Here is an 11,997-nt window from a genome sequence, read left to right on the forward strand (position 1 = left end):
TACCAGCTCTCTCCTGCTAGATTTGAAGCTGCTAGAATTTTGGTGTATTAATACATACGTCACTGACAAAATTTATTATGTGGATAGAATTTAGTGGTGTCTGAGAATTCTAAATGCATGAGGAGTTGTAGGGGTCAAACTCTTGCTATACATCACCTACAGTGAAAGGGTTAATAGAATTCCAACACCCAATTCAGTGCTTTCTCACATGTTGATATACTATCCCTCAAAAACTAGCACAGACTTTAGTACAGTAGAACCTTTGTATCCATGGATTTGGTTTCCCTAGTTTCAGTTATCCATGGTTTACCATGGCCCAAAAATAGCCCTTAATTTTGCTTAATAATGGTCCCAAAGCACAAAAGTAGTGAGGGTGACAGTTCTTCAAAGCCTCAGAGAAGCTGTGAAGTGCTTCCCATCAGTGAAAAATTGTTAATTCTCTACTTATTATGCGTAATTTATCGATTAAACTTTATCAGATTTTTATTATTATTAACACATTGGCCGTCTCCCACCAAGGCAGGGTGGCACGAAAAAGAAAAACTTGCATCATCATTCACTCCGTCAGTTACTTGCCTGAGGTACGCTTACACTACAGTTATAAAACTGCAGCATTAACATCCCTCCTTCAGAGTGCAGTCACTGTACTTTCCATCTCCAGGACTGAAGTCTGGCCTGCTGGTTTCCCCGAATCTCTTCATACATGTTACCTTGCTCACACTCCAACAGCACATCAAGTCCTAAAAACCATGCGTCTCCATTCACTCTTATCTAAAATGCTCACTCATGCTCCTTTACCCCTTCCCTCCAACCTTTCCTAGGCCAACCCCTAACCTGCCTCCCCTCCACTACAGATTTATACACACTTGAAGCCATTCTATTTCCTTCCTTCCTCTTTACATGTCCAGTCCACCTCAACAACTCACACCTCCTAATTTCCAAACTACGAATTATCATAGATGCTATGTATGTACTAAATGAAAAACAACTTAGGTATAGGGTTTGCTACTATCCACAGTTTCAGGTATCCACAGTAGGTCTTGGAACGTATTCACTGTGAAAATGGGAGGACTACTGTGTATAAGAGATACTGTACAGTATCATATATTTTTAAAAAGAAGTCAAGGGTTGACTTGTACACAAGATCAACCAGTACAATACTATACTGTATACCATACATTTTTACCGAAGGGTATCTCAAAAACATCTTTGATTGGTCATGTTTTTTATTGTTGTGCATATTTTGTGACTTGCCACATGATCTTGCCTAAACTGAAAACTAACCATATTAGGTGTTCATTCCAATCATGCTCACTGGATTTCCCATTGCCAAGTATATATCATTTATGGATTTTTTTTATGGCTGTCAGTATTAATGGAATTAGAGCAATATCTAAATATGACTTTGAAACTCAAGACAAGTCCAAATCTGAAACAAAATTTATTATGTGGACAGAATTTAGCGGTGTCTGAGAATTCTAAATGCGTGAGGAGCTCTAGGGGCCAAACTCTTGCTAATTTGGGAGTCAATTTCACTTTCCACTGTTTTACTGACAGTTGCATGTTTTGCTTTCAGAAATCAACTGTTATCAGAGTTCTTCTGCTTAGTTAATTGTATTTAACATCTTATTTTTAAATTAAAAATAATATTTTTATCAGCATTTTCTAATGCCCTGGAAATCACGGTACCACTTTTGTTTGACTTTCAGAAGTGCTATCAAGCATGTCGAGCATGTCTTCTGAGCCAGGAGGAGATCATAGTGGCTCCCCGGATAAGAGCTTGGAGGCCAATTCTACAGCATCTCCACGCACACCCAGGTATATTATTCTGTTGTAATGCTTGCCAGGATTAAATAACAAATGTTTGGTGTAACTGTTAAGGTGACACTTTATCAACAAGTTATAGTTAAAACATGCATGATAGACATGTAATGAAACCTTTCTCCAAGAGTAGCTTCTTCAGAAGCAGCGGTGTACGGGTGTTCCTCGACTTACAATGATTCCACTGTACGATGGTGCAGAAGCAAAATCTTGGGAGATGAAACTTAAGATAATTACCCAGCAATCATTAAAAAATACAAAAAATATGTTTTTCTGAAATGGTAGAGAATCTTTTTCTGAAGGTAATACACTGTAAGTACGAAAATTGCTGGAAAAATTACAGAATTACACAGGCGCAAAGTTGGCATTCTTGGTGCAATTTACGCATGAGTAATTTTGCCTTTTTTTTTTTTTTTTTTTTTTTTATACTGCACACTTACTGCTCAAATCCATTCTCTCATAGCCAGGCCAAAATTTATTGCTCACAGCTTATCCGAGTAAGCTGAGCTCATGTTGTAGAACTACGTGAGGGACCCTGACCTCAGTGAAGTATTTCTATGTAACTGCCTCTGAAATAGTTAAACCAGGCACAGCATTAGAGGTTTGCTTTTATCATCATGCACTGTGGGGCATGAAATTTTTTTTTATATACTGTGTATACTTACTCCACAGACTTTTTCATGTCTAGACCAAAATTTATCATTTGCAACTTATTTGAGGGCACTGTGCTTAAAACATAGATCTGTGTGAGTGACACTTGTATTAATAACAGATCTATGTTGAAGATATTGAAAAGGTTAAATTCTATGATGCCTCCCAGTGTTCTATTTTATATGCAGGCATTACATTATTTTGTTGTCCTGGTTGCAGGTATAGTTTTATTTGCAAACCAGAGTTCTAGTGTTCTTTATTTTTCAGCTGTGTATTTTTTGTTGCAATCTCTGCAAGTTATGCTGTAAATCGCAGTGTTGCTATTGAAATTATCTGTATGTCTGATCTTTTTTTATTACTTAGCCTTTGATGGAGGTGAAGGCATTCTCCTTGTTGCAACATTTGCCACCCATACTTAACACCCATTAAAGAGCATTGGTACCACCAAGGTGTCCCATAGCTCAATTGGTAGTGCACTCAGCTCTCACACTGAGGTCCAGGGGTCGATCCCCAGTATGGGTGGAAGCATTAGGACGTGTTTCCTTAAGTCACCTGCTGTCTATGTTCACCTGTCTATATAATAGGTACCTGGGTGTTAGCCAACTGGTGTGGGTCAGATCCTGGAGACAAAATTGACCTAATTAGCCTGAAATGCTCTGCATAACCAGGAGTGTTTTGCTAATATGGACATTTAAAGTTATACCGATTTTATTTACATGTGCAGTATAAAAATGTAGTTTACGTGTAATAAAATCTTAAGCGTAAAAAAAAGAAAGCCAGTAGCATGTGTGTGCATTTAAGGCATACTAATACTAATGCTTACACACTGACCCCCGGGCCCGCGAATGGCTATCTGCCAATCCTTAAGTACCTTTCACTCTTTCATACATTTATTAAACAAAAATGCCAACAACTCCAAAACTATATTCCCACCTGCATTTAAAATTTCTGTCTTGATCCCAGCTGCTTTACCTCCCCTTTTGTTTTACCCACTGCCTCATGCACTTTTACCACTCTTGGATCATGCTATCTATATGGCATCTGTATAGTTCATCTTTTGTGTGTGTGTGTGTGTGAGTGAGTGTGTGAGTTAGTGAGTGTGTGAGTGAGTGTGTGTGTGAGTGTGTGAGTGAGTGAGTGTGTGAGTGTGTGAGTGTGTGAGTGAGTGTGTGAGTGAGTGTGTGAGTGAGTGTGTGAGTGAGTGTGTGAGTGAGTGTGTGAGTGAGTGAGTGTGTGAGTGAGTGTGTGAGTGAGTGAGTGAGTGTGTGAGTGTGTGTGTGAGTGTGTGTGTGTGTGAGTGAGTGTGAGTGAGTGTGAGAGAGAGAGTGTGAGTGAGAGAGATAGTGAGAGAGAGAGAGAGTGAGTGAGAGAGAGAGAGAGAGAGAGAGAGAGAGAGAGAGAGAGAGAGAGAGAGAGAGAGAGAGAGAGAGAGAGAGAGCGCATAACAATAAAAATGCTTTCAAATGAGCTGATGTAGGTAACAGCTCTTAGCTTGCCAATAAAATTAGGAATCCTTAACCTGTAAATAGCTCGTCAATAAAGCTAGGGATCCTTAACCCTTTCAGGGCCCAAGGCCAAAATCTGAAGTGGTGTCCAAGAATTTAAAAAAAAAAAAAAAATTGTTATTTTTTCAGATAAAATGGTAGAGAATCTTTTTGTGAATGTAATAAAACAAAAAGTACGAAATTTGATGGAAAATTGAATATATTATGCTCTCGTGAATTTTGAGGTGTCAGCAGTATTTACGAATCGGCGATTTTGCTGACTTTGACTCCCATTTTACGCCAATTACATTACTCAAGTCGACCAAATTCTTAGCTATTTCACTAGTAATACTTCTATTCTATCGATTGAGCACAAGAAATCGCCAAGTCAACTGTTTCAACTACAAAATAAAGTGACCGGAAATTCCATTTTGATTTTTTATTCACATAATGAATTTTTATTCGCACCAAAAAATAGAAGATTTACTGTTATGCAATATTGTAATAATTGTATAAATATCATCACCACATTTGTGAATGTATATTAGACCCACCAGCTGGCGTGTATTAGACGTGTGAGGTCGTTTGTTTACTCTTGAACATCGGCAAAAATTTAACATTTCTGCCACTTTGAGCTCAGTTTAAAGCCATTTCCATAGCTAAAACCAATCAAAATTATCTCTATTTCTGTAATACGTCTTCCATTCTATCAAATGAGACCAAGAAATCACAAATACAACTATAAAAAACATACAAAAAAACACTGCAAAGTCCCTGTTTTAATTGAATATCACGGTCTCGGTTTTTTTTCTCTCATTATACAGTGTGCTGCAGGATTTGTTTTATGTGGTGCACACATACCACATAGATGTACTCTCTCATATCTAGGCCCAAATTTACCACTCACAGTTTATCAGAGTGAGCTGAGCTCATGACGTAGATCTACGGTTTGGACCCAGAACGTAAAGCCGTAGATCTACGGGATGGACCCTGAAAGGGTTAACCTTGTCAAACCCTGTGTAAAAATATTTTTTTTTTTTTTTTTTTTTCAACAAGTCGGCCGTCTCCCACCGAGGCAGGGTGACCCAAAAAAGAAAGAAAATCCCCAAAAAGAAAATACTTTCATCATCATTCAACACTTTCACCACACTCGCACATTATCACTGTTTTTGCAGAGGTGCTCAGAATACAACAGTCTAGAAGCATACACATATAAAGACACACAACATATCCCTCCAAACTGCCAATATCCCAAACCCCTCCTTTAAAGTGCAGGCATTGTACTTCCCATTTCCAGGACTCAAGTCCGACTATATGAAAATAACCGGTTTCCCTGAATCCCTTCACTAAATATTACCCTGCTCACACTCCAACAGATCGTCAGGTCCCAAGTACCATTCGTCTCCATTCACTCCTATCTAACACGCTCACGCACGCTTGCTGGAAATCCAAGCCCCTTACCCACAAAACCTCCTTTACCCCCTCTCTCCAACCCTTTCGAGGACGACCCCTACCCCGCCTTCCTTCCCCTATAGATTTATATGCTTTCCATGTCATTCTACTGTGATCCATTCTCTCTAAATGACCAAACCACCTCAACAACCCCTCTTCTGCCCTCTGACTAATACTTTTATTAACTCCACACCTTCTCCTAATTTCCACACTCCGAATTTTTTGCATAATATTTACACCACACATTGCCCTTAGACAGGACATCTCCGCTGCCTCCAACCGTCTCCTTGCTGCTGCATTTACCACCCAAGCTTCACACCCATATAAGAGTGTTGGTACTACTATACTTTCATACATTCCCTTCTTTGCCTCCATAGATAACGTTTTTTGACTCCACATATACCTCAACGCACCACTCACCTTTTTTCCCTCATCAATTCTATGATTAACCTCATCCTTCATAAATCCATCCGCCGACACGTCAACTCCCAAGTATCTGAAAACATTCACTTCTTCCATACTCCTCCTCCCCAATTTGATATCCAATTTTTCTTTATCTAAATCATTTGACACCCTCATCACCTTACTCTTTTCTATGTTCACTTTCAACTTTCTACCTTTACACACATTCCCAAACTCATCCACTAACCTTTGCAATTTTTCTTTAGAATCTCCCATAAGCACAGTATCATCAGCAAAAAGTAACTGTGTCAATTCCCATTTTGAATTTGATTCCCCATAATTTAATCCCACCCCTCTCCCAAACACCCTAGCATTTACTTCCTTTACAACCCCATCTATAAATATATTAAACAACCATGGTGACATTACACATCCCTGTCTAAGACCTACTTTTACCGGGAAGTAGTCTCCCTCTCTTCTACACACCCTAACCTGAGCCTCACTATCCTCATAAAAACTCTTTACAGCATTTAATAACTTACCACCTATTCCATATACTTGCAACATCTGCCACATTGCTCCTCTATCCACTCTATCATATGCCTTTTCTAAATCCATAAATGCAATAAAAACCTCCCTATCTTTATCTAAATACTGTTCACATATATGCTTCAATGTAAACACCTGATCTACACATCCCCTACCCACTCTAAAACCTCCTTGCTCATCCGCAATCCTACATTCTGTCTTACCTCTAATTCTTTCAATTATAACCCTACCGTACACTTTTCCTGGTATACTCAGTAAGCTTATTCCTCTATAATTTTTACAGTCTCTTTTGTCCCCTTTCCCTTTATATAAAGGGACTATACATGCTCTCTGCCAATCCCTAGGTACCTTCCCCTCTTTCATACATTTATTAAACAAAAGTACCAACCACTCCAACACTATATCCCCCCCTGCTTTTAACATTTCTGTCATGATCCCATCAGTTCCAGCTGCTTTACCCCCTTTCATTTTACGTAATGCCTCACGTACCTCCCCCACACTTACATTCTGCTCTTCTTCACTCCTAAAAGATGGTATACCTCCCTGACCAGTGCATGAAATTACTGCCTCTGTTTCTTCCTTAACATTTAAAAGTTCCTCAAAATATTCTCGCCATCTACCCAATACCTCCATCTCCCCATCTACTAACTCCCCTACTCTGTTTTTAACTGACAAATCCATATTTTCCCTAGGCTTTCTTAACTTGTTTAACTCGCTCCAAAATTTTTTCTTATTTTCATTAAAATTTATATATATATATATATATATATATATATATATATATATATATATATATATATATATATATTTTTTTTTTTTTTTTTTTTTTTCAACAAGTCGGCCGTCTCCCACCGAGGCAGGGTGACCCAAAAAAGAAAGAAAATCCCCAAAAAGAAAATACTTTCATCATCATTCAACACTTTCACCACACTCGCACATTATCACTGTTTTTGCAGAGGTGCTCAGAATACAACAGTCTAGAAGCATACACATATAAAGACACACAACATATCCCTCCAAACTGCCAATATCCCAAACCCCTCCTTTAAAGTGCAGGCATTGTACTTCCCATTTCCAGGACTCAAGTCCGACTATATGAAAATAACCGGTTTCCCTGAATCCCTTCACTAAATGTTACCCTGCTCACACTCCAACAGATCGTCAGGTCCCAAGTACCATTCGTCTCCATTCACTCCTATCTAACACGCTCACGCACGCTTGCTGGAAATCCAAGCCCCTTACCCACAAAACCTCCTTTACCCCCTCTCTCCAACCCTTTCGAGGACGACCCCTACCCCGCCTTCCTTCCCCTATAGATTTATATGCTTTCCATGTCATTCTACTGTGATCCATTCTCTCTAAATGACCAAACCACCTCAACAACCCCTCTTCTGCCCTCTGACTAATACTTTTATTAACTCCACACCTTCTCCTAATTTCCACACTCTGAATTTTTTGCATAATATTTACACCACACATTGCCCTTAGACAGGACATCTCCGCTGCCTCCAACCGTCTCCTTGCTGCTGCATTTACCACCCAAGCTTCACACCCATATAAGAGTGTTGGTACTACTATACTTTCATACATTCCCTTCTTTGCCTCCATAGATAACGTTTTTTGACTCCACATATACCTCAACGCACCACTCACCTTTTTTCCCTCATCAATTCTATGATTAACCTCATCCTTCATAAATCCATCCGCCGACACGTCAACTCCCAAGTATCTGAAAACATTTACTTCTTCCATACTCCTCCTCCCCAATTTGATATCCAATTTTTCTTTATCTAAATCATTTGACACCCTCATCACCTTACTCTTTTCTATGTTCACTTTCAACTTTCTACCTTTACACACATTCCCAAACTCATCCACTAACCTTTGCAATTTTTCTTTAGAATCTCCCATAAGCACAGTATCATCAGCAAAAAGTAACTGTGTCAATTCCCATTTTGAATTTGATTCCCCATAATTTAATCCCACCCCTCTCCCAAACACCCTAGCATTTACTTCCTTTACAACCCCATCTATAAATATATTAAACAACCATGGTGACATTACACATCCCTGTCTAAGACCTACTTTTACCGGGAAGTAGTCTCCCTCTCTTCTACACACCCTAACCTGAGCCTCACTATCCTCATAAAAACTCTTTACAGCATTTAATAACTTACCACCTATTCCATATACTTGCAACATCTGCCACATTGCTCCTCTATCCACTCTATCATATGCCTTTTCTAAATCCATAAATGCAATAAAAACCTCCCTATCTTTATCTAAATACTGTTCACATATATGCTTCAATGTAAACACCTGATCTACACATCCCCTACCCACTCTAAAACCTCCTTGCTCATCCGCAATCCTACATTCTGTCTTACCTCTAATTCTTTCAATTATAACCCTACCGTACACTTTTCCTGGTATACTCAGTAAGCTTATTCCTCTATAATTTTTACAGTCTCTTTTGTCCCCTTTCCCTTTATATAAAGGGACTATACATGCTCTCTGCCAATCCCTAGGTACCTTCCCCTCTTTCATACATTTATTAAACAAAAGTACCAACCACTCCAACACTATATCCCCCCCTGCTTTTAACATTTCTGTCATGATCCCATCAGTTCCAGCTGCTTTACCCCCTTTCATTTTACGTAATGCCTCACGTACCTCCCCCACACTTACATTCTGCTCTTCTTCACTCCTAAAAGATGGTATACCTCCCTGACCAGTGCATGAAATTACTGCCTCTGTTTCTTCCTTAACATTTAAAAGTTCCTCAAAATATTCTCGCCATCTACCCAATACCTCCATCTCCCCATCTACTAACTCCCCTACTCTGTTTTTAACTGACAAATCCATATTTTCCCTAGGCTTTCTTAACTTGTTTAACTCGCTCCAAAATTTTTTCTTATTTTCATTAAAATTTCTTGACAGTGCCTCTCCCACTCTATCATCTGCTCTCCTTTTGCACTCTCTCACCACTCTCTTTACCTTTCTTTTACTCTCCATATACTCTGCTCTTCTTATAACACTTCTGCTTTGTAAAAACCTCTCATAAGCTACCTTTTTCTCTTTTATCACACCCTTTACTTCATCATTCCACCAATCACTCCTCTTTCCTCCTGCCCCCACCCTCCTATAACCACAAACTTCTGCCCCACATTCTAATACTGCATTTTTAAAACTATTGCAACCCTCTTCAACCCCCCCACTACTCATCTTTGCACTAGCCCACCTTTCTGCCAATAGTCGCTTATATCTCACCCGAACTTCCTCCTCCCTTAGTTTATACACTTTCACCTCCCTCTTACTTGTTGTTGCCACCTTCCTCTTTTCCCATCTACCTCTTACTCTAACTGTAGCTACAACTAAATAATGATCCGATATATCAGTTGCCCCTCTATAAACATGTACATCCTGGAGCCTACCCATCAACCTTTTATCCACCAATACATAATCTAATAAACTACTTTCATTACGTGCTACATCATACCTTGTATATTTATTTATCCTCTTTTTCATAAAATATGTATTACTTATTACCAAATTTCTTTCTACACATAGCTCAATTAAAGGCTCCCCATTTACATTTACCCCTGGCACCCCAAATTTACCTACTACTCCCTCCATAACATTTTTACCCACTTTAGCATTAAAATCCCCAACCACCATTACTCTCACACTTGATTCAAAACTCCCCACGCATTCACTCAACATTTCCCAAAATCTCTCTCTCTCCTCTACACTTCTCTCTTCTCCAGGTGCATACACGCTTATTATAACCCACTTTTCACATCCAATCTTTATTTTGCTCCACATAATCCTTGAATTAATACATTTATAGTCCCTCTTTTCCTGCCATAGCTTATCCTTCAACATTATTGCTACTCCTTCTTTAGCTCTAACTCTATTTGAAACCCCTGACCTAATCCCATTTATTCCTCTCCACTGAAACTCTCCCACCCCCTTCAGCTTTGTTTCACTTAAAGCCAGGACATCCAACTTTTTCTCATTCATAACATCCACAATCATCTCTTTCTTATCATCTGCACAACATCCACGCACATTCAGACTTCCCACTTTGACAATTTTCTTCTTCTTATTCTTTTTAGTAATCTTTACAGGAAAAGGGGTTACTAGCCCATTGTTCCCGGCATTTTAGTTGACTTTTACAACACGCATGGCTTACGGAGGAAAGATTCTTATTCCACTTCCCCATGGATATAAAAGGAAAATTAATAAGACCAAGAACTATTAAGATAAAATCAAAGAAAACTCAGATGAGTGTGTATAAATAAATGTGTACATGTATGTGTAGTGTGACCTAAGTGTAAGTAGAAGTAGCAAGACATGCCTGTAATCTTGCATATTTATGAGACAGACAAAAGACATCAGCAATCCTACCATCATGTAAAACAATCACAGGCTTCGTTTTACACTCACTTGGTAGGACGGTAGTACCTCCCTGGGTGGTTGCTGTCTACCAACCTACTACCTATAATATATATATATATATATATATATATATATATATATATATATATATATAAATTTTTTTTTTTTATTTTTTCTCCAACAAGTCAGCCGTCTCCCACCGAGGCAGGGTGACCCAAAAAAGAAAGAAAATCCCCAAAAAGAAAATACTTTCATCATCATTCAACACTTTCACCACACTCGCACATTATCACTGTTTTTGCAGAGGTGCTCAGAATACAACAGTCTAGAAGCATACACATATAAAGATACACAACATATCCCTCCAAACTGCCAATATCCCAAACCCCTCCTTTAAAGTGCAGGCATTGTACTTCCCATTTCCAGGACTCAAGTCCGACTATATGAAAATAACCGGTTTCCCTGAATCCCTTCACTAAATATTACCCTGCTCACACTCCAACAGATCGTCAGGTCCCAAGTACCATTCGTCTCCATTCACTCCTATCTAACACGCTCACGCACGCTTGCTGGAAGTCCAAGCCCCTCGCCCACAAAACCTCCTTTACCCCCTCTCTCCAACCCTTTCTAGGACGACCCCTACCCCGCCTTCCTTCCCCTATAGATTTATATGCTTTCCATGTCATTCTACTTTGATCCATTCTCTCTAAATGACCAAACCACCTCAACAACCCCTCTTCTGCCCTCTGACTAATACTTTTATTAACTCCACACCTTCTCCTAATTTCCAAACTCCGAATTTTCTGCATAATATTTACACCACACATTGCCCTTAAACAGGACATCTCCACTGCCTCCAAACGTCTCCTCACTGCTGCATTTACCACCCAAGCTTCACACCCATATAAAAGTGTTGGCACTACTATACTTTCATACATTCCCTTCTTTGCCTCCATAGATAACGTTTTTTGACTCCACATATACCTCAACGCACCACTCACCTTTTTTCCCTCATCAATTCTATGATTAACCTCATCCTTCATAAATCCATCCGCCGACACGTCAACTCCCAAGTATCTGAAAACATTTACTTCTTCCATACTCCTCCTCTCCAATTTGATATCCAATTTTTCTTTATCTAAATCATTTGACACCCTCATCACCTTACTCTTTTCTATGTTCACTTTCAGCTTTCTACCTTTACACACATTCCCAAACTCATCCACTAACCTTTGCA

The 11,997-nt window shown here is 39.1% G+C and overlaps 1 protein-coding gene across 27 annotated transcripts in view; it reads left to right on the forward strand.

Annotated features, from left to right (window-relative positions):
* Positions 1-11,997, forward strand: part of sw (short wing) — a 187,712-nt gene that overhangs the window by 37,514 nt on the left and 138,201 nt on the right. For all 27 annotated transcript variants that reach the window (XM_070103002.1, XM_070103013.1, XM_070103009.1 and 24 more), the window contains one exon: positions 1,710-1,818. In XM_070103002.1, coding sequence (XP_069959103.1) covers positions 1,710-1,818 — 109 coding nt within the window. The remainder of the gene's footprint in view (positions 1-1,709; positions 1,819-11,997) is intronic.

This window comes from Cherax quadricarinatus, chromosome 84, assembly GCF_038502225.1.
Source record: "Cherax quadricarinatus isolate ZL_2023a chromosome 84, ASM3850222v1, whole genome shotgun sequence".
Taxonomy (NCBI): domain Eukaryota; kingdom Metazoa; phylum Arthropoda; class Malacostraca; order Decapoda; family Parastacidae; genus Cherax; species Cherax quadricarinatus.